At 45.3% G+C, this 25,355-nt stretch overlaps 4 protein-coding genes and 1 pseudogene across 6 annotated transcripts; 4 read left to right on the forward strand and 1 right to left on the reverse strand.

Annotated features, from left to right (window-relative positions):
* Positions 1–806: 806 nt before the first annotated feature.
* Positions 807–5,061, forward strand: LOC123098926 (probable protein phosphatase 2C 28). Of its 2 annotated transcripts, none has more exons than XM_044521000.1 (5): positions 807–1,108; positions 1,794–2,174; positions 2,631–2,998; positions 3,670–3,906; positions 4,492–5,061. In XM_044521000.1, exons 2-5 carry the CDS (start codon positions 1,853–1,855, stop codon positions 4,762–4,764), a joined length of 1,200 nt encoding a protein of 399 aa, XP_044376935.1. In that variant the 5' UTR covers positions 807–1,108; positions 1,794–1,852; the 3' UTR covers positions 4,765–5,061. The 2 variants fall into 2 exon arrangements, with proteins under 2 accessions (XP_044376935.1, XP_044376934.1); XM_044520999.1 differs by having other exon boundaries at positions 955–1,606.
* An 875-nt stretch (positions 5,062–5,936) lies between these two features.
* On the reverse strand, positions 5,937–10,097 carry LOC123098928 (protein CHAPERONE-LIKE PROTEIN OF POR1, chloroplastic). Its single transcript, XM_044521001.1, has 3 exons — positions 9,660–10,097; positions 8,464–8,818; positions 5,937–6,296 (listed from the first exon to the last, which is right to left on the reverse strand). The coding sequence occupies exons 1-3, from the start codon at positions 9,966–9,968 to the stop codon at positions 6,121–6,123; spliced, it is 840 nt and encodes a 279-aa protein (XP_044376936.1). The 5' UTR covers positions 9,969–10,097; the 3' UTR covers positions 5,937–6,120.
* Positions 10,098–12,744: 2,647 nt separating this feature from the next.
* Positions 12,745–17,128, forward strand: LOC123098929 (CSC1-like protein At4g35870). Of its 2 annotated transcripts, XR_006448041.1 has the most exons (3): positions 12,746–15,281; positions 15,996–16,118; positions 16,801–17,128. XR_006448041.1 is itself a non-coding variant. In XM_044521002.1 (2 exons), the coding sequence occupies exon 1, from the start codon at positions 12,885–12,887 to the stop codon at positions 15,267–15,269; it is 2,385 nt and encodes a 794-aa protein (XP_044376937.1). In that variant the 5' UTR covers positions 12,745–12,884; the 3' UTR covers positions 15,270–15,281; positions 16,801–17,128. The 2 variants fall into 2 exon arrangements, 1 of the variants encoding a protein (XP_044376937.1); XM_044521002.1 differs by lacking the exon at positions 15,996–16,118 and having other exon boundaries at positions 12,745–15,281.
* Positions 17,129–19,805: 2,677 nt separating this feature from the next.
* Positions 19,806–22,641, forward strand: LOC123097123 (protein INVOLVED IN DE NOVO 2-like; annotated as a pseudogene).
* Positions 22,642–23,128: 487 nt separating this feature from the next.
* On the forward strand, positions 23,129–24,692 carry LOC123100518 (uncharacterized). Its single transcript, XM_044522438.1, has 3 exons — positions 23,129–23,293; positions 23,393–23,545; positions 24,013–24,692. Exons 1-3 carry the CDS (start codon positions 23,222–23,224, stop codon positions 24,562–24,564), a joined length of 777 nt encoding a protein of 258 aa, XP_044378373.1. The 5' UTR covers positions 23,129–23,221; the 3' UTR covers positions 24,565–24,692.
* Positions 24,693–25,355: the final 663 nt, after the last annotated feature.

A 25,355-nucleotide genomic window follows, 5' to 3' on the forward strand; every position in this document is an offset into this window, starting at 1 on the left:
TCTAGCCATTGCAATGTTGTCCCACAGCGATAAATCCAGGATCCGCCATTGGTGACCGTAGAGCGCTCGGCTAATTTTCAGGCGACTTGGAAATAGACGACTCATTTGCAGATGATTCTGACCATCTTTTCCAGCAGTTGGGTAATCGCATGGCACCAAAAAACGAGTGAAGGAAACAAGGACCGCACAACCTGGTGCGACCCATCACGGCCAGCACATCCTGGTTCAGTCCCCACGATCGCCATGGCCAGCTACGTCCTCCGTCTAAACTCGCAGCCTGCTGCCCCATGGTTAATCAAAGTCTTGGTCATAAATATTCTCTCTCAAATAGCAGTTCAACCGTGACAAAACAGTCCGTCCACAATAATAATGAAGAAATAAGAACAAGAAGGAGGAGGAGGAGCAGGAAAAAAAAGTGTTCCTTTGACCTTTTTAATGGGTGCATGCATGTGAGTGAGTGAGGGGCGGCCTTTTTTTTCCAGGCTATAGATTTGGTTTGATGAGTTAGCAGCACATATGCACCCCTTTGACCTTCAAGATCCCCATGGAAACATGCATCCATCCCCTTTTCCTTTTTTCCGCCACAGGCACATGGAAACATGCACATGTGTGTGAACTTTGTGAAGTACATCAATGTCAAAAAATGTCTTACATTATGGGACGGAGGGAGCAGTAACTATAACTATAGTCTATTAGGGAATCCAAAGCTGATTGATTCAGCTCAATTCAAATCAAACCAATTCAAGAGAAGATTGGACTATAGCAGCAAACCACCAATGACAAACAGCAGTGGGAAGGGGGATTTCAAAACAGGTGGTGCCAATTCAATGCAAATCAATTACTACTAGTAGTAGCAGTGATGAGGAGGATTAAGTTAGACGGCCATCATTTTCTGCAAACAGAGACGGCCGCCACCGCTATAAAAAGATGCTCTCTTTCTTTTCAGGTTTCAGTTTTCACTCATGGCAGGTTGAGGTGAGGCGAGGCGGGAGTGAGGAAGAAGGGGAGCTGAACTGACTCGAGCGAGGTCGAGGGAGCACACATAGCCCTGCACCTGCAGCCAGCAGCAGTCCACACCACCACAAACCAGTCACAACAATCAGGATTGGTAGGAGCCCATCCCTGCCTTGCTGGCCCTGACCTCCCCCCTCTCCCCCCTCTTGCTCTTCTTTTAATGGCTTCTCTGTCCCCTCGGTCTCCTGCCTCAGCTCGCTCACCTGCGTACTAGCAGTAGTAGGCTGGGGTTGGGTTGGGTGTGGCTTCAGAAGAGAATCGAGAGAGAGAGAGAGAGCACTGCCTCTGAGCTATTCCTTCCACTTCCAGCGAGTGTTCCAGAGATTGGGCACATCACATATAGCTAGCTAGCTAGCTACGGTGAGGAGGAACGGGGGAGAATTTTTCCTTTTCTTTTTGTCAAGCTCCTTGCTTGCTTGGCTGGTTGATTCTCTTTGATCCCGGAGCGCGGCCGCCGGTCCAGTCCGCCCAATCCTCGCTGTTCGTGCGCGCAAGCTCGTGGCCGCCCGCGCCAGATCTGAGTAGATTCCAAGAATCCAAGCACGAACCCGGCGGGGAGTTCTTGGACTTGGACACAGAGAGGGGAAAAAAGGTGAGAGGCCTTGCGTCTTTCTTTCTCTCGATCTGATTCAGCGCTCTGCGCCGGGCGATTCTGGGTGCCAGGGATTGACGCGGTTTCTTGGTTGATTGATTGATTGATCGATCCTTGGCCGCGATCCGGTTGCTGAGGGGAATTTTTGATCTTGACCCGCAGTACTGATGATTCCGTTTGGTTGCAGGCGGTGGAGATAGGGAGGCCGGCGGGGATGCCGGCGAGGAGCTGCGGGGGGAGGGCGTGATGGCGGCGGTGATGGACTACTTCAGGTCGTGCTGGGGCGCGCGGTCCCGGGCCGGGCGGCGGGGCAAGAAGGGCTCCGACGCCGCCGGCCGCCAGGACGGGCTGCTGTGGTACAAGGACGCCGGGCAGGCGGCCACCGGCGACTTCTCCATGGCGGTGGTGCAGGCCAACAACCTGCTGGAGGACCAGAGCCAGGTCGAGTCCGGCTCGCTCTCCATGGCCGACCCCGGCCCGCAGGGCACCTTCGTCGGCGTCTATGACGGCCACGGCGGCCCGGAGACCTCCCGCTTCATCAATGACAACATGTTCCACCATCTCAGAAGTAAGCCCCATCTCAAGAAAAATCCCCATCTGCTAATTTCTTTTTAAGTTTGGGAGGCGCCACTGATGATGAAATCATCAATTGCCAACTTATGATGTTCATGCTTTGCAATTTTTGCGAGCATGATTGCGATATAATCATACTGATTTTTCTCATAAAAAAATGAAGGGCTGTGATAGTTTGGTACTCATTGCTGTAACATCAGAAGATGAGCAAAATATTGCAGGTTCAGTAGACTTATTTCTAAGCTTGCATCACACATGGCGTGGTCACCGGCAGTGAGCTAGTATTATATCTCACAAAGAATAAATTCATCTCTTCTTCTAGCTGCTTATGTCTTCTGTTGATGCTGACATTGTTCTGTTATACTTAATTGTTTTCTTTTTCTGGGGGCTGTTTCTTACTCATTGTTAGCCTTGTTAGTGTCAGTGCATGATAAACAATCTCCTTTTTCAGGATTTGCAACCGAGCACAAGTGCATGTCGGCCGATGTGATCCGGAAAGCCTTCCAAGCAACCGAGGACGGCTTCCTTTCTGTGGTCAGCAAGGAATGGTCTGTGAAGCCTCAGATCGCAGCAGTGGGCTCTTGTTGCCTCGTCGGCGTAATTTGCTCCGGGACTCTCTACATCGCAAACGCCGGCGACTCGCGTGCGGTTCTGGGAAGGCTTGTCAAGGCGACCGGTCAGGTTGTGGCCATGCAGTTATCGGCAGAGCACAACGCGTGCTACGAGGAAGTTAGGCAGGAGCTACAGTCATCACACCCTCATGATCCACAAATTGTGGTTCTGAAACACAACGTTTGGCGTGTGAAGGGCCTCATCCAGGTAACCGAAATTCTGTACTGTGAGGCGCATAAGATCACTCTCAGATTTAGACCTGCCTAGATAATTATTAATTTGTTGTTAGAAGTCTTCGCGGCAGTGACATCATCTGTCCATCTCATCGCAATTCCACTTTTTTTTCCGTTCCGGAGTATGGATAATTACTTTTGCGTCTGCGCTGTTTGTTTCAAGTTAGGTATTAGGTAAGTCAATCGTTCTCAGAGCTAAAGTGCCTGCACTAAATATGGTTGCATCAACATAATGTAACATGCTTTTCGTATATCTAAAAATAAATGTGTGGTAAGATTTGGTGCTGCATAATTGCCATCTTTTTGACTGGGGCCTCTTGTCCTCCCATATGACTATGCTAGATTGATGTTCATGCTTTCTGTATAACGGAAGCGTGCCAGCAAGAGGCAGGAGGAAGTGATGCATTCTACAGTCACCCATGGTTATCGTCATTTTCACACTTAACTTTTGAGCTAATCAACACCATTAGTTACTGCAACTCGGGATTTTCGTCATGACATATTATTACTTTGTGTACACAACAGTCTATAGGCTCCTGTAAATTTTCTCTTCTGGATTATATATACTGGTATACATACAGTTGGGGGTGCTCTACTACTGTTTTTCTTCAATTGTAACTTATGAGGTGAGATGATATTCTGCAGATCTCAAGATCTATCGGAGATGTATATCTGAAAAGACCCGAGTATAACAGATCACCTCTACATAGCAAGTTTCGGCTCCGGGAAACCTTCAAGAAGCCAATTCTTAGTTCTGAACCTGCGATTGCTGTTCACCAAATACAACCGAGTGATCAGTTTGTTATATTTGCTTCCGACGGGCTATGGGAGCACCTCAGCAATCAGGAAGCAGTTGACCTTGTCCAAAGTAACCCTCGTAATGTATGTGTTCTTCTCCTACTCTCCGGTTTCTATGGATTTCATCCCTAAAGAAAAAGTTTCCATGATTCAAATCCAAAATTCCTTTCGACGCTCAGTACCCATCCAATTCATCAGATATATGAGCAGCATGTAGGAAATATATGCATATTCTTAATGCCTTTATTTGTTTGCGTGGGTGGGACTAAAAGTTGTTTTGCTATTTCAAGCAAGTGTAGCCTAAATTCTGCACTTTATCTGGATGCTTGTGTTTTCAATCACTTACTAGTAGAGAGTATGTTACCCCTTCTCTACTCAAAGTTTTTTTGCCATTTTAAACTCTAGGCGTTATTTCAAGCAAGTATAATCTGAGTTATGCACTTGATGGGGATGCTTGTGCTTTCAATTGGCAGGGAGCATTTACCACTTCTCCACTTAAAGTTGTTTTCCTATTTTAAGCTCCAAGTGGCATTTCAAGCAACATACCGTTAAAAAAAACCTCAAGTTGCATGTCATCCCTAGGCTGCTGTATTATCAAAATCAAGCCTACTTCTGGCATGCGATCATTTTCACCCATTCCTGAAAATTATGCAATTTCTTTTTCGCCAGGGGATCGCTCGAAAGCTAGTGAAAGCCGCGATGCAAGAGGCGGCCAAGAAGAGGGAGATGAGGTACTCGGACCTGAAGAAGATCGAGCGCGGGGTGCGGCGGCATTTCCACGACGACATAACGGTGGTCGTGGTGTTCCTGGACGCGAGCGCCGTGAGCAGGGCGGGGTGGAGCAAGAGCCCGTCGGTGTCGGTCCGAGGGGGCGGCGTGAGCGTCCCCGCCAACTCCCTCGCGCCTTTCTCGGCCCCCGCCATGGTGAGCAGCACCTACTGAAGGAGAAGAAGAAGAAACCGCCGCGCCGATGAAGAGAAACTCTATGATGGGAGCATCTGCAGAGAGAGTGCTTCCTGCTGCTGTGAAACTGCTCAGGCTCCACCCGGGTAATTAAATTAGCGTACTGATAGCAAGGTATAAGGTTAGATCACCGCCATTCCGTGGCGACGCAATCCTCCTCCCCTTTGTTCTTTTATCTATCCTTTTTTCTCTTCTCCAATGAGGGAGGAGGACAAGGTGGCTGTAAATTTGTCCGGAACATCGCCGTCTCTTTTCGCAATAGTCCGTGTTCTTCCATCTCTTGTTTTCGCCGTCGAAAACCGGGTGCCTGGCTTGACTGATGACTCTGTTAGGTCAAGGGGTGCCTCCAATTATTTTGCAGCAGATTCATTATGAAATCGGATGAACTTGGCCTGTGTGTGTATCTGGGTGAGCAAGGTAGGCCAATGGTTTGGTGCCGACATGATCACATGAGAAGGATATCAACGCGGATTCTGGCCCTGGGGGGGCACGTGTGGTGCGGTGCCTTGAACTTGATCAGGTTGCCAGTTGGGACACTCATCCAACAGGAATTAGGTCTGGACTAGATAGCTTGGATCACACCCATAGCATGGGCATCAAAGGGCCCAATTGTTCCTCTCATGGTCATGGGGCTTTGATTTTTACTGGAGTGGCGGTAGATTAAATTAGCTGACAAGCAGCTTGTCGTTTCACAGATAGAAACAACGCAACAGAGCAAGTTCTTCATAAATTTCACAGGTTGAAATTTGAGAAACAAAATCTGGGTGCCATCCGACTTCGCCTGAAATTCGACGATCGGAATCTTCGCAAGTTGTTCTCCCTTGAATCTTACTGATCCACATACTGAAAACCTTCAGCTGCATGCAAAGCTCAATGCAAGGCCCAGTTTTCATCCTAGGATTCATGATGTGGTTTGTGAGTAAGTACAAACTTCAGAGTCTCGGGCATTATATAGTCTTCACATGATTACTTGTATCCTGCCTTTTTGATTTTCTTGGAACTTGGACTTGGTTTTGGCCGTGTGCATCTCAGTTATGCAGAGGCCAGGTGTAATGCTTAAACCTTTTAAGTAATAAAGTGCCCTTTATCGAAAACAAACTTCACAGTCCACACCACAATTTCCAAACAAGGGCGAAGAAGAAACCGACAAATGAAATCGGGGCGGACAACGGAGAAAAGGCTAGATACAAGTGATGATTGAAGTACAAGGGACTTAGATCCCCGCTGTAGTACTGTTTTTGCTATACACAGCTGCTTTTTGCATCTTCTGGGGAAAAGATGCACCATTTTTCAGTCAGTTACAGGCCAGCTGACAGCTTAGCTTGCCCACAGACCCTACCTAACGAACAGCGACACCAACAATTGCGAGAAGAGAATGAATTCGGTGACGACGACCGCAGGGGAGTGGATGCCCAGGAAGGGCACAATGTCAACCTGCAGCCAGCTCTCCACGCCGGACCCGACCGTCGCACCGACTGCCAGCCCCCCGACGGTGATCAATGCGGCCTTACCTGCATGAACAAGGACCACAGAGGCATTCATTTCGTTCCAAATCGAAGCAGGAAGGTTGGCACAAGAGCAGCAGTGATCAATGTACATGACATTGGGCAAGGTTTCCTCCCACAATTAAGCAGTGCCATAACAAACACAAAAGCAGGTTGGAGGTTTGTGGACTTGTGTCAGCCAGATAGATCCATACGCATTTATTCACTAGCAACTTTAAAGACAGCATATCCAAGACCGAAGGTAGTAAAGAGATAAAATAGCTCCATATGGCAAGTCAAATTAAATAATCATACGCGAGATTATAACCCTACAACCGTGTATGATCGTGGATCCATGGGCTTTTTTATCTTCAGATGTACTACTCTCAAGTAACAGATCACTGGTTTGACAATGTTATGTTTTCACTCAAAAAGTGTGTACAGGACACAGTTTCGGTTGTTGCTACAACAGCTGAATAACTGAATTTGCCTGCAGTATATTTCTCTGAAGTTCACACAAAACTTTCAGCACCACACAACATCTATCTCTTTGAACCAAGTTTTTTTTTCTTTTCACCTAAATCCTAAAGCTAGTCCACATGCAATACAATGTGAAGCAACGCACTACACGACAACAATGTAATCTTGGGAAACCGCTGACCTAAACTAAAAAGGTGATGTTGCATGAGACATACAAGCATTGAACTATGACAACAATCCCATAATCACACGAGACCATGAGAGAATATAACCTACAATCATATAGGATTGTGGATCTCTAACGCTCTTATCTTCAGATCTACTCTGAAGGAACAAATCGCTGTTTTGTCATGTTATCTTCTCACTCAAGAAGCGTGTACAGAATAAAATTGTTTGTTGCTACAATAGCTGAATTTGATTGACAATGTATCTCTTTGAAGTTCGCACAGAACTTTCAGCACCGCTGAGCATTTGTCTCTTTGAACCAAGTGTAATTTTCACCTAAAGACTACAAAATATAGTCCATGTGCGATACAAACACAAAAGCCGGTTGGAGGTTTGTGGACTTATGCCAGCCAGCCAGATCCAAACATGTTTATTCACTAGCAACTTTGTAGACAGGACAACCAAGAGTAAAATTGCTGCATGGTATGTTTTGACATGTTATGTTTTCACTCAAAAAGTGTGCACAGGGACACAATTCGATTGTTGCTACAATAGCTGAATAACTGGATTTGCTTCACAATGTATCCCTTAGAAGTTCGCAGAGACTTTCAGCACTGCACGGTACTGATCTCTTTGAACCAGGTTTCACCTAAAGACTGTAAGATAGTCCATATGCAATACAATGCCAAGGCGCGCACTATACGACAACAATGCAATCTTGGGAAACTGTTGACCTAGTCTAAAAGGCATGCAATACAATGCCAAGGCGCGCACTACACGACAACCATGCAATCTTGGGAAACTGCTGACCTAGTCTAAAAAGCTGATGTGCAAGAGACGTACAAGCATCGAACTATGAGTCTATAACAACAATACCAACCACCCCTTTAGCCAATATGAGTTCATGCACTGCAAGTAATCTCTACTACTCATCCTTACAGCCAACACGGATTAATTGGCACTGGAGCAGGGTCCTTTCTTAGCATACAAGTACCTCTTATTTGCTTTATTCTGTCCTTTTTTTTTGATTGCATGTTTCATTCCATGCTTCTAATGTTGTTCTTTCACTGAAAGTAAACTGAGCAAATATATAAGGAAGAAAATCAGCTACTAAGAAAACTACCATGACAATACTGCTTCTAAAGGCAAGATAACAGTTAAGGCTACAGATATAACAACACTAGATGCTTTATATTAACTAAATAATGCCCCCAGGTGAGCAGAACAAGCCGACACCACTGGTGATATAGGTTGTATTGTAGCTTCAAAACAACTACCTCTGTAAACTAATATAAGGCTTTTTAGATCACTAAAGTAGTGATCTAAAAAGTCTTATATTAGTTTACCTCTAAAGTAGTGATCTAAAAAGTCTTATATTAGTTTACAGAGGGAGTAGTTTGTAGTAGTGTTTCCATGTTTTTAATGCCAAAGCCAGAGACAGAGAGTGTTGAACAGAAACTAAAAACATGTTCGAACCGTACTAAATGTAGAGGAGCATCAGAGTAGATATTATAGCAAATAGCGATAACAAAGTGGTGGAAGAATTTACCTAAGTTCATGTTTTTCTTGGACAGAAAATACAATGAAGCGCCGAACCCTGTTGCTAGGATAAATCCAGGCACATCAGGGCTAGTGTATGCTGATGGTAAAGATGTAGAGGTTCCACTCGCATATGTGAAAACCATCAGTGCACCATAAATGGATGACTGGATGCCCAAGCTGCTCGAAGCTGGGGCCTCCAATGTCAGAGGCACGTTCTTCATGGCTGACTGCATCCATTGCGGCGCTGTTCCTGCAGTCTTGACAGGTTTCACATCAGCGTAGCGGACGCTGTTATCGACAACCTTGCCAGCCCTCCGCCGTGATAAGCTCTGCATTAGCAGCATATCATAGGCAACCTCGACCTGGAATGAAACAGGACACGGAGTCAAACATCGCATCCGGGACGCCTTTGATGCTGTGTGCAACAAAATCTGTTAAAACATCAATGATTGATGCTGCCAGCAACTTATGATCCAATTGTTTCTTTTAGGAGTCCCAGTTCTGCCTTGAAACAGACAGTTGAAAGATTGGGCATGGGCGCAAGCAAGAGTACTTATCAGGAAGACAACTTGCACAAGCAAACAAGAACAAATTACAGCTAGTTCGCTGGAACAAGAAAGGTTATTACAAAGGACAAAAATCCACACGGAATTGCGTAGAAAAACCGGGCAGTCAGTGGTAACTTGTCGAAATGAAGGAACAGAAATTTACACTCCTTCCCTTCCTACGGGCCGAGCCAAGTCACTGGTCCAAAGTTGACAGCACATGATATGATATGAATATATATGATCACCTCCACCATGGCCCATGTCCATGGATATACAAATAGTGCTACCACTATAAGCTAACGCACTTAATGCCAAAAGTAGAGTATTTTAACAGCCTCGATTCATCACATGGGAACAACTGTGCACCAATCTGCCCAAATTGATCATGATCAGGTCTCCGCTTTTCTTCGCCATGTACGGAAGTAGATTGTAACCTGATTTTGCTTCAGGATATTGAAAAGTGAACATACATCGCCGTTCTTGCATTACCAATTTGATGATTGAGGCGGCTTTGTCGTCCTAAATTAGCAAGCTGTGGGATAATCGAAGCATCCTTTTAAAGATGGATTCAGTTGAGCATCAAGCGAGCGCGGAAAGGGGCCGGCATGGAGTGGAGGAGAGGTTCGGGGGGAGGAAGGGAGGGAGGGGGAGGGACCTGGGCGACGGCGTCCGGGTCGTCCTTGCAGGAGGCGACGACGGCCTTCTTGGCGCGGAGGATCTCGTCGAAGGAGGCGCCCTCAGCGACGCCGAGCAGCTTGAGCGCGCCCTCCACCGTCATCTCGAAGGGCGCCGGCGAGGAGTCGTCCGCGCGCGAGGCGGCCAGGCGCCGCGTCGGGGCCCGGCGGCGCGAGGGGGAGCGGCGGGGCGCGGCGCAGCACCTGGCCACGGAGGACGCGGGGCGCCTGCGGAGGAGGCACCCGCCGGCGCCGGCGCCGGCACCGCCGAGGGAGAGGGCCGTGGCCATTTTCCTTCCTTTGGCTGCGCTCGCGTGGTCTGGCGCTGCTGCCGTGCGCGTCGGCTTCTGCTGTCCGCGGATGGATGGTTGGATGCCACCGTTGAGATCTTTTTTTTAATGGGTGATGATGATTTTGGCCGTCCGTCCGGCCGCCAATTTCTACGGCTTCGGGTCGGGGGCTTTCGGACACAATCTGCGGATTCTTTTTGTAGGAGGCGGATAAGCTTCGAAAGGCATATTTATTTGGATAAAGATTTGATTTTGTTGGTGTCATTTCAAAGTCACTAGATCTGTGATAATTAATTTGTCTGACTTTTTATTTCCCTTTTTTATAGGAGCATTATACTTTCTATAAGATAGCAAAATTGGAGGCCTGAAGGAGGGTGAATTTATGGACTAACAGAAGTCATCACGAATAGTAATACCAGAAAGGATGGTTATAAACTTCCTCCTTAGTCCTTACCCTGGTAGGGGGTTATTTATAAAATTAGTATCTGCCAAGCGATTTGCTGAAACCAAAGGCCACGAAAAGTACCGCGGAAAAGGCGGTTGAAATGTTGCGGAATGCGACAAGGAGGTCTGTAATCTTGCGTGTGGGTGGACTCCAACATGTCGAAGGGATAGGTTTTGTGGTAAAACGACTCAACGTGCTGACATGTGTGGTTCATGACTTCATGGTTGTTCGGTGCTCTTTTCTTATGTTTCTTAACGCTCTATCGGGAGAAGCAATGTATAACTTGAGTTTCATTAACGGGAATGGAGGAGTCCATTGTATCCCCCAAAATAGAGAGAAGGGAGAGAGAGAGATAGTGGATTGAACTGAGTGGGTTGCTCGCTCATATGATATAGTTGGCCACCCGAGATGTTCTTTTGTTTGACATTATTATATATATCTTTGCATTTCTTGTTTGTCACCTAATATAACAGGTGTGTATGTTTATCAACGAATATGCTTAACTGAGTATCAAAATATAACTATAACATAGTGCCTTGTCCCCTTTTTTCCTTTCTATGATGACTCATATTTTAGTTTTAGACGACTTATATGTATGATCCTTTGTCATGTTCATAGTTGGTGTCTCAAGTAATAACATGCTCTTTGACGCAAATGCCTGACTGGTGGGAGTTGCGTATGAGAAGATTTTCTTATTTTACGACCTTTTGGTCAATAAAATTTTAAGGAAACAAAATGTGATTACTTCCTCTCCTATACAATGTGAACCTGTACACTTTTCTGGGTAATATTTACTTTGGAGCCCTTTGAGGCAACATTCATGTGGCTATCTCTTTTTTAGGTGTAACATAACTTTCATGAAAAATATATGTCTCGAAAGAACTATGGGCTGGTGAATGAGTAACACAACCTTGCAAAACAACTAATTGAAATTAAGAAGTGTCAAAGCACATGTTTTTTCCTTTACAAGGCATGCAACATATGAGTTCTAATCTCTCTTTCTGTTATTATTAGGTTGCCTAACACACCCACATAAGGCGCATGAGTTCTTTCCCCAAGAACCTCATCGCTATGTTTGCAACAAAAGGTGACTTGGCATGTATACTCGTTTATGTGACAACATCTACTGCAATAGTGAAAGCCTTTGCAAAGGACACCACGACAATAACCAAAATTCTGTGCTACTTGATAAAAAGATACCTGGTTGTCCATATTATTCCTTGAGAAAGTTGGTTCGAACATATGCCTAAAGTGCACAACATGCAAAGGGATACCCTCCAATCACATTCTGTGGACACCAAGCACTCCAAGCATCCGTGTCACCTCCAGAGCCAAACACTGTAACGTCTACACTCGTTAGGTTTCTTGACGTAATTCTGTATGTTACCTCCTCTTGTAATATATGTTATTAATGAACTGACATTGATATGATACATAGATCTATGTCTTAGCCGATATGCTTAATTGCTGGAGCCAAACCACATCCGTGGCTTATGCCGGTGGTATAAAGTTTTAATACTTTTGTTATCATCACACGTGATAATCTCCCTGTTATATTAGAAAAGAATAAGCATCCGCGAAACTAGATGAAATTCAAGAACCTCCTTTCGAAAGCAACTTCAACAAACCCTACTAGTTTTATTGGGAACAAACCTTTGATTATCTATATCTATACCAATATAAAAAGACCCAAAGGGGCAGATCCAATTAATCTCATCCATCAAATCATGTCAATCCAACGACCTAGATTGCTTCAATGTCGAGCGCTCAACATGTTTAGCGTGTAGTTAATTTCATGCCAAATATAGTGCTAATCACATAATAACACGCAAATAATATCCTACTTAATATCCGCATGCATTTAATATATTTCCAAATTAACGTGCATTGCACGTACGCATTGACTAGTACTTCCTCCGTTCCTAAATATTTGTCTCTCTAGAGATTTCAACAAGTGACTACATACGGAGCAAAATGAGCGAATCTACACTCTAAAATATGTCTATATACATCCGTATGTGGTAGTCCTTTAAAATCTCTAAAAAGACAAATATTTAGGAACGGAGGAAGTACTAGCTAGTAGTAGTACACAATAGCAAACCAAATATCATCACCACTAAATTAAATAAAGCTAAACTCACTAACTAGCGGGCCACAAGTAACATGAGTCCTAGTCACCTTAACCTCGAAGTATTTCTTTAACTTGTCCACCGTTTCCCGGAAAACACAAGAAGGAAAACCACACGTTTCCCCGCCGTCCCCACCCGGCAGCGACTCAAACCACGGCGCGGGTAGGGTCGGCACGGGTAAGCAAGCCCGCCCGTCGTCCCCTCCCGTCGGGATCTCGCCCAGCCCCACCCCACCCCACCCCCGTCCACGAACCAACGGAGGCGGCAACCGGCAAGGCATCTCCACCGCCGGCGTAATCCGCGGCGAGAAATCCAGCTAGGGTTTCCGCCCCCGTTGACCCGATGGGCCCGGGCGCGCCGTCGCCGGAGGACGCGGCGGGCGGGGAGCCGGAGGCGTGGTACGGGAGCATCCAGTACCTCGTCAACATCTCGGCGGTGGGCGCCGCCTCCTGCGTGCTCCTCTTCCTCCTCGTCAAGCTCCGCTTCGACCACCGCCGCATCCCGGGGCCCTCCGCGCTCGCCGCCAAGCTGCTCGCCGTCTACCACGCCACGGCCCCGCAGATCGCGCTCCACTGCGGCGCCGACGCCGCCCAGTTCCTCCTCTTCGAGCGCGCCTCCTTCCTCGTCCTCGCCGCCGTCTCCGCCGCCGCCTTCGCGGCCGCCCTCCCGCTCAACCTGCTCGCCGGGGACGCCGCCATCGCCGACCAGTTCGCCGCCACCACCATCTCCCACATCCCCAGGGCCTCCCCGCTGCTCTGGCTCCACCTCCTCCTCACCGCCGCCGTCGTCGCCATCGCGCACCTCGGCATCTCCCGCATGGAGGACGCCCTCCGCATCACCCGCTTCCGCGACGGCAACGGCAACCCCAGCGACCCCAACTCCAGCTCCGTCGCCGTCTTCACCATCATGATCCAGGGCATCCCCAGGGCGCTCGCCGCCGACAAGGCCCCCCTCAAGGAGTACTTCGAGCACAAGTACCCCGGCAAGGTGTACCGCGTCATTGTGCCCTTCGACCTCTGCACGCTCGAGTACCTCGCCGACGAGTGGGGGAAGGTCCGGAACAAGATCTCCTGGCTGGAGGCCAAGATGGACGCCCGCAGCCTGTTTGACGAGTTTGTGCAGGATGAATCAGGGCAGTTGGAAGCCCACTGGCTCGTCAGGAGATGCAAAGAGCTGTGGGCAATGGCCGCGCAGAGGTTCGGGTTTACTGATGATGAGAGGCTAAGGAAGCTGCAGACAAGGAAACTCGTGATTGGGAGCAGGCTGTCGGATTACAAGGAAGGCCGTGCACCTGGTGCTGGCATAGCTTTCATTGTGTTCAAGGATGTGTACACGGCAAACAAGGCTGTGAGGGATTTCCGAATGGAAAGGAAGAAGACACCCATTGGCAGGTTCTTCCCAGTGATGGAGCTCCAGCTTGAGAGGAGCCGATGGAGAGTGGAGAGGGCGCCACCAGCATCAGATATCTACTGGAATCATCTTGGGATGAACAAGACCTCGCTAGCCTTGCGGCGGATTGCGGTCAACACCTGCCTCATTGTAATGCTCCTGTTCTTCAGTTCGCCCTTGTCAATACTCAGTGGAATGCAAAACGCAGCACGGATCATCAATGTGGAGGCTATGGATAATGCCAAATCATGGATTGTTTGGCTTCAAGGCTCAAGCTGGTTCTGGACAATAATCTTTCAGTTTCTACCCAATGTCCTCATCTTCGTGAGCATGTATATTATCATCCCATCAGTACTCTCGTACTTCTCCAAGTTTGAGTTCCATCTGACAGTGTCGGGGGAGCAGAGAGCTGCATTGCTGAAGATGGTTTGCTTCTTCCTTGTTAATCTCATTTTGTTGCGTGCGCTGGTGGAATCGTCACTTGAAAGTTGGATTCTTAGCATGGGACGGTGCTACTTAGATAGTGCAGATTGCAAGCAGATTGAACATTACCTGAGCCCATCATTCTTGTCGAGATCTTCACTTTCTTCCCTGGCGTTCTTAATCACATGCACCTTTCTGGGAATATCTTTTGATCTGCTGGCTCCAATCCCTTGGATAAAGCATATACTGAAGAAATTCAGAAAGAATGATATGGTCCAGTTGGTCCCTGAAGAAAATGAGGAGTACAGATCTATGAACAATGGCGAGGAAACAAATGGTCTGATATCGCCTCTAATGTCTGAGAGAGAAGACAGTGACATTCTGAATGGTTTCGAGGGGCATGATCTTTCCATGTACCCAATAAACCGGAGCTTCCACATGCCAAAGCAGAAATTCGACTTTGCACAATACTATGCATTTGACATCACAATATTCGCGCTCACGATGATCTACTCACTGTTCGCTCCGCTTGTGGTTCCTGTCGGTGCAGTATACTTTGGCTACCGTTACCTTGTGGACAAGTACAACTTCCTGTTCGTGTACAGAGTCAGAGGATTTCCTGCAGGCAATGATGGGAAGCTGATGGATAGGGTGCTGTGCATCATGCAATTCTGTGTTATCTTCTTTCTTGCTGCTATGTTGCTCTTCTTCGCAGTCCAGGGTGATTCCATGAAGCTGCAGGCTATATGTACTCTTGGGCTGTTAGTGTTCTATAAGTTGCTGCCGTCTGGAAGTGATCGCTTCCAGCCGTCCTTGTTAGAAGGGATGCAGTCAGTTAATAGCTTTGTAGACGGTCCAACGGATTATGAAGTTTTTTCACAACCTGACCTGGATTGGAATCTGTATCAATCCTGAAGAAAACTCAAGGTCAATACACACTTGTTTCATTTCGAAGTCATCTACTATCACCAGAGCTTCACATTGTACATCTCTTGTTCTTTTGTATAGTTGATGTAGATTAACTCCTTTTTTCTCTAGCCGGTCTGTTCGTTTTGGAAATGACAAACACTTCAATTTAGATCATGTAGGCATGAGCTGTCTATCTGAATTGCATGAAAAAACATCAGGCATTATCATACATGATCAGTTCATCATCTTGAGATTCTCCATCTAACGCAAAAAGCCCCAACCGCAGCAGATACATCAGTGCATGCCACATTTATTCTTTCCATCTTTTCTGTATTAGTGTTCCAACTGTAAGAGGATTATTGTTATGTTTGGGATTTATGAGATCTCTAACACTGGAATCTATCTTATGTACTGTGAATTGTAGTCAAACTATACTGTAAACTTCTGAAGTTTTGATGTAGCTTCACAAACATTAGTAGTTTAGTACCTGACGTGCAACAAGTGTACTGATATATCATTGTTATTTTGACATCCCTGTTCCTCATCTTTTCTCATTCATATGTGAGGCCATTAGTTAGTTTGCGTGTTTGTATATTTATTAACGAGTGTTCATATATTTGTTAATTTGATGTGTTTGTATCTTTATTAACCATTGTTGATATATTTGTTAATTTGCTGTGTTTGTATCTGTAATTCTGTATTAACCATTGTGTTTATATCGATTGCTTCCAGCCATCCATGTTAATAGAGACACAGACAGTTAAATAGCTTTGTAGACGGTCCAACAGATTATGGAGTTTTTTCACAACCTGACCTGGATTGGGATCTGTATCAATCCTGAAGGAAAAATTCAAGGTTAATATACACTTGTTTCATTTCAAAGTCGCCTAGTATCACTGGAGCTTCACATTGTACAGCTCTCATTCTTTTGTACAGTTATGTAGATTAACTCTCTTTTTTTTTCTAGCTGGAACTGTTTGTTTTGGAAATGACAAACACTTCAGTTTAGGTCATGTAGGCATGAGCAGTCTATCTTAAATTTCATGCCAAAGCATCAGGCATTATCCTACATGATCAATTCATCATCTTCATAAACTTTTTCTTGGAATTGCCTGCATCTAGTGCAAAAAGCCCCAACCATAGGCCATAGCATATATATCAGTGCGTGCTGCGTTAGAATATTCTATAAGAGTATTACTGTTATGCTTGGGGTTTAAGTGTTTTTTAACACTGGGAGCTACCTTATGAACTGTGAGAATTGCAAAGTCAAACTACACAGTAATTTCTGAAGTTTGTATATATCTTCGCAAACATAGTAGTTTAGTGCCATGATGTGCCACAAGTGTATTGTGATACATCATTGGTTATTTTGACATCCCTGTTCCAGGTTTATCCCCTTCTCATCTTTTCTCATTTGTATGTTAGGCCATTAATTAATTTGCTGTCTTCGTATCTTTATTAACCAGTGTTCTTATATTTGTTAATTTGCTGTGTTTGTATCTTTATTAACCGTTGTTTGTATATTGATTGCCTCCAGCCATCCTTGTTAATAGAGATGCAGACAGTTAAATAGCTTTGTAGACGGTCCAACGGATTATGAAGTTTTTTCGCAACCTGGCCTGGATTGGAATCTGTATCAATCTTGAAGAAGCACTCAAGGTCAATCAATACACGCTTGTTTCCTGACATAGACATCTAGTATCACCGGAGCTTCTCATTGTACGACTCCCAGTTGTTTCTGTACAGTAATCTAGGACAGCTCCTTTTTTTCTAGCTGGAACTGTTGTGTTGGAACTCGGAAATGACATAGACTTCGATTTGGACCATGAAAGCATGAGCTGCCATTTGGAAATCCCATGAGAGAATATCTGGTGTCATCCTATTCCTACACTATTAGAGTTCACCATCTTGAGATTTTTTTTTCCCTTTAATTGCGTCCATCTAACGCAAAGGCCCAACCGCAGCAGATGTATCAGTGCATGCCACATTTATTCTTTCCATCTCTTCTGTGTTAGAATGTCCCAACTATAAGAGAATTATTGTTATGTTCAGGATTTAAGAAAATTTTAATGCTGAGAGTACCTTATGCACTGTGGAGTTTTGACAGTCTTAACTATGCGGTAACTCCTGAAGTTTTGATGTAGCTTCACAAACATCAGTACCATGAGCATATATGCCATATTTATATCTTGATGACATCCTGGTTCCAGGTTTCTTCTTCCCTTTTCATCTTTTCTCTTCTGTATCTTTGGCCATTTGGCAGTTTGCTGTCTCTGTACCTTTCTTTATCAGTGTTCCTTGTATTGATGCTTTTGCCTGCGTGTAATCAGAGGCAATATGGTTCCGAAACTACTTCACACACGATATGTTGTCACGATACTCACACGATGGCTAATCCAACAGCTTTCTACGGTTTAGTCTTTCGCATGGATGTAGGATATGCGTATATCGTCCGTGAAATGTCATGTGTGTAGCAACGTTCATATGGTTCTGGTCTTATCTGACTTTTTTGGTTATATGATCAAGGTTCAATAAAGTGCTAGGCGTTGGCCTTCGCCTAGCGCCTAAGTTCCTAGGCGGCCATACAGTTTTGACTTGATAGGCATGTATTTAGGCTATTATGTGCATATATAAAATGCAAACGAGTACATTATTGGCCTGTCAGTACTATATGGCATGATTTCTCGGTGGAGTGGACAAATTCTTACATACACCGCCTAGGCTTTGGCTTATGTCCTAGGTGAGGTGTTTGGCCGTCGCTTAGCGCATAAGGGCCGCTTAGGCACCACCATTTTTGAGGGAGTCTGATGTTGTGCACCTTACCAATTTTAGATGATCATGCACCTTTTTTTTTCTTCTCTTTCTTATATTCCACTCTAGCTGTTGCTATTGGTGGCTGAAAATAGCTGTTCGTTTGCCAATAGTTGCACGGCAAAACGTTGGTCGTGTTGGCTTTTCAGCTAAATGTAAAATCCACTCGGCGAATCTTAGAGTCTAGGGGGCTATGTGAGCCCATATGAAACTTGTGCAAAGTTGGTAGGTTGTTCCAAAGTACTCCCTCTATAAAGAAATACTTATAAGATATTTGTAAAGAGGAGTATTACTTTCCACTCATTCAAGAAATTTGAAAAACATCTCACATGCAAATGACTCGAGTTTGGTTCAAGATTTCAAGTTTCGCGGACATGGCAACTTGTTTGTGAATTGCCGAAAAACAGTAAATCCAAAGCACTTGCTGTAAACCGGTGCTCGCATTTTTTTGATTTATTTCAGGATTTCCGGTGATGTTTGTTAGGGGGAGGGAGATGTTCATGTCGACTACAAAGGCATCTATGGTGAACAAGGCGTCTATTTCAGAATTTCTGGTGATGTTCGTTCAGAGGGAGGAGATGTTCATGTCACACTACAAAGGCGTATGTGGTAATGAGTCGTCAATCTCAAGATGTTGTGTCGGCTCAGTATTTCGAAGGTGCTCATAGGGGCAGCGCATATGTGTTCATAGGATGAGTGTATGCGAGCATGTGCGTTGTACTTATATATATATATATTTAAAAAAAGGAAAAAGACCATCTTACCAACGCGGCAAAAAGAAAATAAAACCCACCTCAAAACGCCACTTAACCTGGACGCGCACTCACGCAGAGCAACTCCGAAAACCCTCATCAGTCCTCTCGTCGTCCCTTCCATTCTTCTCCCCCTCCCCCAAAAATCCCTCGCATTCTTCTTCTTCTTCCCACGGCGACGCCGCGCACCGAGCGAGCGAGGCCCTCCCTTCCTCTGCTGGTACGCAATCCTGGCTCCATCGCTTCTCGCCGTGGATTATTCTCCGAGGAAACCAGTTTCCTCTTCCTTTGGCGCGCGGTGATCCATCCACCATTTCTCCAGCACCAACACGAGTTTTCTTCTTCTTTTTTTGGCGGGTGACACGAGTTTCTTTCAAGTCTCGACCAGCATCCATCAGGCGGATCGTTCGTTTAACTTTTGGCTCTTGCAATTGGGGTTTTCGTATCGCTCTTTGGGGTTTTCCGATGTAAATAAAGCTACAGATGCAATCCATCCATCTGTCCACGCTCCTTTATTTCCAGGCAAGCAATTGATGTCGGGGGCTTTCGTTCTACGAATTCCACACACCAAGGGCGACCAAGAAAAACTAGACCCCCCCACCCCACACACTGCACGCGCCTAGCTGTCCTTTCTTATTATTCATTCATGGACACCTTGGATATGCTTTTGCTTGCTTGATTTTCTCTCATCATTTCACGATTTTGACTTCCGTTTCTCGTTTTCCTGATTACTACTCCCCCCGTTCACAAATACCACAAGATGTTCTAACTTTTTTCTTCTGAATCGGATGCATATGGACACGCGCTTTAGTGTGTTTGTTCACTCGTTTCAAGCCGTATGTCGTCGCCCATATTGAAATATCCAAAACATCTTACCAATATGAATCACTTCAAGTCATCTGATAGCACTGACTGCTTGCTCTTAATCTTGTGCTCATCCTCGGGGCATTTTCATTCATCTCTCTACATCCCAACCCCAATGCCAATGGGACACAGCTCCGGAGAAGAATCCGACATCAGCGACTCGGAGATCGACGAGTACAAGGACAAGATGTACGCCCAACTGCGGTCCGGAAAAATGAGAGTGCGGTACGGCGAGAAGGCCCTGCGGTGCCCCTTCTGCTTAGGAAAAAAGAAGCAGGATTACAACGGCAAGGACCTTCTGCAGCACGCCTCAGGAATAGGGGTTGCTTCGAAGCGCAAGCCTATGGAGAGGGCAGGACACCTAGCACTCGCTGAGTATCTGAAGAATGATCTGGGCATCTCCCTCAAGCCACCGTCGCAGCTCGCCATCATCGAGCATAAGCCTCCTAAGAATGAAGAGGTCAAGTACGTGTGCCCGTGGACCGGTATTCTGGTTAATCTACCAAATGATCTGAAGGATATAGATTGTGTCAGGGAGAATGAGGATAGGTTAAGATCACAGCTATCGCGGTTCAAACCCCGTGAAGTCACTATTGTTTTCGACACCGAGGGCCAGACTGATCACTCCATCATCAGGTTCGCCGAAGACTTGGATGGACTGAAGGATGCAATAGCTTTTGAGAACCATTTCATGGCGGAGCATTACAGCAAGACTGACTGGAACATGCGGAACTGTAGAAAGGATGATCTTTACGGATGGCTTGCAACATCTGATGATTATAACTCTCCTGGCACAGTAGGTGAGCATCTGAGGAAAGCTGGAGTTCTGAAAAGTATTGGTGAGCTACAACGCGAGGGAACTGCCCGGCATATAGCTCATTTTAATCGCCGAATGGACGAGAGGAACAAACGTATGCAAGAAATGTATCTGAAGAACAGACAAAACGAGTTGAAACTTGAGTTGATTAAGAAGGAAAAAGATCGGTTGGTCGAGGAACATAATAAGAGTATGGACATAAGTTTTGTTGCCATGTGTTTCTGCAGAATATTATTGCATATATACTTAATGATATATATTCGCAGCAATAAAATCATCATTGTGCTCACTGAACTTACTGAGTTCCTTTTCCCCTTTGATGGCCAGAGATAAGACAGATGCAGCAAGACGCCCGAAGGAATTCCAGGAAAATACGTGAAGGTAATCTAAGGTTGCAACAGGAATTGGAAATCAGGAGACAAGAAATCCATAAGCAGCAACATGATAAGTTGGCTAGAAAAGGTATTAGTATTGACAGAGCAACAGCCGAAGCAGAGAAAGAAAAGGTGATTTTACTTGTCTTCTCCGGTACTATTTGCTGTTCCCAATTAAGGCTAGTAAATAATAATAATAAAAGTTTACCTTCTGTTGTAACTCAATCTGAACTTATGCATTCTGTTCAAAACTGTCACAGAGTAAAAACGAGAACGTTCGTCTCGACTTAGCAGCCCTAAAGCAGAAGAATTGGTGCAAAGAGGTCACGCAGCTTGTTGAGAAATATGAGGTATGTTTTTCCTGCATTTTTTTGTGTCTGGTGTGTGCCTAAGATGCATTGTTTCACTGCTTGAAAATTGCAGCAAGACGAAGAAGATGTTTTCAGGAAGCAAATCAAACTGGAAAAGGACTTGACTTGTAAGCAGAATCTTGAGATGGAAATAGCACAGTTGAGGGTAAAGTTAGAGGTAATGAAGCACAAGCGAGCCGAGGCAGACACAGCAAAGGAAATCGATAAGATTTCTGAAAAGCTGAGAGAAAAAGATGAACAGCTTGAAGCTATCAATTCTGCTAACGAGGCACTTATTGTTGCGGAGCGAAGGATCAATGATGAGCTTCAAGAAGCCAAGAAAGAACTTATAGAGGTACTACCTCCGTCCGAAAAAGCTTGTCTCTTAAATGGATGTATCTAGCACTGGTGCTAGATACATCCATTTGAGGGACAAGCTTAGGACAAGCTTTTTCGGACAGAGGGAGTATGTGTTTTGCAATTCTTAGCAAGTCATGATTAGTTTGCTATCTGTTCTCATGCCTAATTAATATACCAAGCCATCATTCTCCGCTAACGAATTACTCGCTATGTATGTAGGGCCTTATAAAAGAAGCATCAGGAACTCGATCCACTATCGGAGTCAAAAGAATGGGTGAGCTTGATAAAAAGGCTTTTTGTGCTGCATGCAAGGGGAAATTTGCAAAAGCTGATTTTGGAGAGCAGTTGGCAATTCACTGCTCAAAATGGGAAAATGAGATCGGCAATCCAGATTGGAATGTTTTCAAAGTTATTGTTGTTGATGGAGAGGAAAAGGTAAACCTTGGCTTCCAATAATATACTGATCCCATAGGAGGAAAATGTATACATCTTGGGGTGTTCTTTTCTGGCCTGGTTTGATGCAGCTGCTTGCATGTTTGTGCTTGTGCATCATCACCATGAATTTTTTCAACCGTCGAAAAAAAAAGAGTTAAACATCGGTATCGTTTGGACCACAACTGAATGTGTTGCAGTGCTGAGTGAAGCCTATTTCCAATAATGGAAATGTTGTGTGATTATCTGGCTGTCAACTAATTGCTTCAAATGTGTGAACATAATATCCCACCTGTAACACTTTGCCTTACCGATCTGTTTTCTACAGAAAGCAGATGCCAGTCTGACCCAAAATCTAACAGGCATTCTTGGATGGTGCAGGAAATATTCCAGGAAGACGACGAGAAGCTGAAATCCCTAAAGGAAGAGCTGGGCGAGAAGGCGCGCGACGTCGTGGTGAAGGCCCTTGTCGAGATAAACGAGTACAACCCGAGCGGCCGGTACCCCGTGCGTGAGCTGTGGAACCTGAAGGAGAACCGGAGAGCGCCGCTGGAAGAGGCGGTGGCCTACCTGCTCAACCACTGGAAGAAGAACAAGAACAAGAAGGCCTTCTACTAACTAACCATGGCTGTTAATGAGTTCAGTACCTTCGTGACCTAAACTCCCTCCTGCAGAAGAATTATCCAATGTTTCTTTTTCATGAGGAGTAACTAGTAAGTCTTGCGTATGAATTATTAATACTCACTGTTTTGAAGAGTTCATGATTGGGACATTTGAGAAAAAGGAGTATTTAACCAAAAACTACCACATTTCACGGACATGTGACAGAAAACTACCACTTTACGTTTTTGTGCGGAAAACTATCAAATTTGTCCTAAACCGTGGCAAAAAACTACCAACTCGCGTAAGCGCTCGCTTCGCCCGCGCTAACCCCGAATCTGACCGGTTGGGCCCGCGAATCAGTTGCCACGCTGGCAATGGACGGCCGCCGCGCGTTGACGGCCGTTAACGGCCCGTCCGCTGTCGGAACGGCGGCTGTCGGTGGTCCAATAAGTGAGAGCGAGCTCAGCCACTCGCTCAGTCTCTTCCTCCTCGCTCGCTCTCACTCGTCCTCATCCTCTCCCTCTCCCTGGTGCTGTTAGCTAGGTCAGCCTATCGCCGTCGCCGCCGCGGCCATTGCTGCCGGTAGAAGTTGAGGATGCCATCCTGGAATGACGAGGAGAGCTCGGACGAGGACATGAACATGGTTTCAATGGATCCTCAGCTCTTTGTAAGTGCATAATGGTGGAACAGAGTTAGGGTTAGGGTTAGTTCATCCAAATTGGAGATTCCAATTTGCTTTAGGTTTGATTCGAAGTTTCTTTTGCAGGAAACCCCTGACAGTGTGGTGGAACCAACTTTTTGTGGTTCTTACACTGAATCTGAGCCGACGTGCATGATGCATCATCAGAGGCCGAAGAAGATGGTGGCTTTTGAAGGTGCTTTGACTGGGAGGCGATTCCTGGGTTGTCCTATGCAGCAGGTATTTAATCTGGAACGCTAACTTGTTTTGCTGGTGGAGATGTGTGATGTGTTTTGCTGCTGGAGATGTGTGGTGCAGCATGTGGTGCAGAGATGTGTGATGTGCAGAGATGTGTGCTGTAGTTTACAACTGAAACTTGAAAGTGCCATACATATGCAGAGATCTTTAGTGTACTGTGAACTGAATGTATTAGTTAGGTGTTTTCTAAATATAGCTGTTAACTGAAAAAGAACAGAGTTAAATGAATTTATATCTACTGCTAAATATAGCTGTTAACTGAATTTATCTCTGATGCTAAGTCAGGTGATGTGTGCTTACTGTGAAAGAATTATGTTTGCATAATTCAGAGAGCATATTGATGTAAACAAAGGGTTTCAGTTAAATGAAATGACTTTATAACTTTAGTTATCTGTACTAAGATTGTTACTAGTGCTTTGTGCTTAATTATAAAATAATTGCTTCTGTAGGATGTAGGTGTGAACTGTGGGGTTGTGGAGTGGGTGGATGGTCCTTGGCCAGAGATTCTACAAAGGTGCCTAACCAGGATTTGGGACATGTACCATGAGCAGAACTTGGGAAGGGTGAATGACAAACAAGCCCATGAGAAAGAGGTGGCCAAGCTACAGAAGGAAATTGATTTCCTGTCAAACAACTACAGCCAGTTGGTGGAAGATGTATCCAAGCTATTTGACTATCAAGATGGCAAGATGTCTCATGACATGGGCTATACCAGTCAGGCAATCAATGAACTAAATGAGAAGAAGAAACAACTTGAGGATCAGGCAAAGATTGAGTTAAGTATGGAGAAGATGAAGCTTGCCAAGGAGCAAAGGTGCATTCTTAAAAGCCAAGCAGATATCATTCAGAACATGAGGAAGGCCATGAAGGAAGTGGAGGGGGAGAGGGACCTACTAAGGCAAGAGAAGAAGAAGCTGGAGTATCTAATTGCTGATCTGCTCAAGGCTGGGCATGCCAGCAAAGATAAACTGGAGAGGATCAAGGCAATTATGAATGAGTGAAGTGGTTGGTGTGTGGGTTAAGTAATTAGTAGGCCTATATATATAGCCGGCCTTGGAATGTCATGCATGATAGGTACTTAGGTGTATATTTTGGGAAAGTTTCATGTGCTTTTAGAATGGTATGAGGGAGGGAGGTACTGTTATGGTTTAAGAACTAGTTGGTTTTATCTATGATGTAATGACTATTATGTTAAGACCTACTATGCTAAGTGAGTACTCATGCTAAGTTAAGTAAGTAAGAATGTTTTATCTATGATGAGGCTGTTTTACTCTGCATATATCATGTGTGGATAACTGACAGTAGTGACATAGTTGGAAGTAGCAAGTAACATATATAGCAATTAGCTTAGATAGTCTGACAAATAACTTAACATATGTAGTAAGTAGCAAGTAGCAAGTAACATATATAGATAGTCTGACATAGATAGATAGTACTGCCATTCATAGTCTGACATAGATAGGAACTAGTAGTAGATAGTGCCTGACATAAATATAAATAGCAACTAGTAGTAGATAGTGCCTGACGAAACTGAACCTAGGAACTTACTGAACTTACGAAAGTTCAGGACTGACGAAACTAAACATTAGTGCACTGAAGTAACTGAAGGCAGCACTTCACTCCTCCTTCTTCAGCTTCTGCAGGCGCTGGAGTGGCGCACCGCAGTCACGGCCGCCCTCTTCTTCTTGGCCGGCGCCGGCTCCAGCACATCTTCCTCGCCGCCATCTTGTTCTTGCTTCACGACGACGCCGTCTGGGAGATCGGCGACCTCCGGCAGCGCATCCACGTGGAT

Source organism: Triticum aestivum, chromosome 4D (genome assembly GCF_018294505.1).
Source record: "Triticum aestivum cultivar Chinese Spring chromosome 4D, IWGSC CS RefSeq v2.1, whole genome shotgun sequence".
NCBI classification, from domain to species: Eukaryota; Viridiplantae; Streptophyta; class Magnoliopsida; order Poales; family Poaceae; genus Triticum; species Triticum aestivum.

What these genes read in the sequence shown, in the direction of transcription:
- LOC123098926 (XM_044521000.1), top strand. Translation starts at nt 1,853, where the DNA reads ATGGCGGCGGTGATGGACTACTTCAGGTCGTGCTGGGGCGCGCGGTCC. An exon ending in GTGTGAAGGGCCTCATCCAG is followed by an intron (nt 2,999 to 3,669) that starts GTAACCGAAATT and finishes GATATTCTGCAG; the next exon opens with ATCTCAAGATCTATCGGAGA. An exon ending in TCCAAAGTAACCCTCGTAAT is followed by an intron (nt 3,907 to 4,491) that starts GTATGTGTTCTT and finishes CTTTTTCGCCAG; the next exon opens with GGGATCGCTCGAAAGCTAGT.
- LOC123100518 (XM_044522438.1), top strand. Translation starts at nt 23,222, where the DNA reads ATGCCATCCTGGAATGACGAGGAGAGCTCGGACGAGGACATGAACATG. An exon ending in CAATGGATCCTCAGCTCTTT is followed by an intron (nt 23,294 to 23,392) that starts GTAAGTGCATAA and finishes TTTCTTTTGCAG; the next exon opens with GAAACCCCTGACAGTGTGGT. An exon ending in TGGGTTGTCCTATGCAGCAG is followed by an intron (nt 23,546 to 24,012) that starts GTATTTAATCTG and finishes TTGCTTCTGTAG; the next exon opens with GATGTAGGTGTGAACTGTGG.
- LOC123098928 (XM_044521001.1), bottom strand. Translation starts at nt 9,968, where the DNA reads ATGGCCACGGCCCTCTCCCTCGGCGGTGCCGGCGCCGGCGCCGGCGGG. An exon ending in ACCCGGACGCCGTCGCCCAG is followed by an intron (nt 8,819 to 9,659) that starts GTCCCTCCCCCT and finishes GTTTCATTCCAG; the next exon opens with GTCGAGGTTGCCTATGATAT. An exon ending in CAAGAAAAACATGAACTTAG is followed by an intron (nt 6,297 to 8,463) that starts GTAAATTCTTCC and finishes TTGTTCATGCAG; the next exon opens with GTAAGGCCGCATTGATCACC.
- LOC123098929 (XM_044521002.1), top strand. Translation starts at nt 12,885, where the DNA reads ATGGGCCCGGGCGCGCCGTCGCCGGAGGACGCGGCGGGCGGGGAGCCG.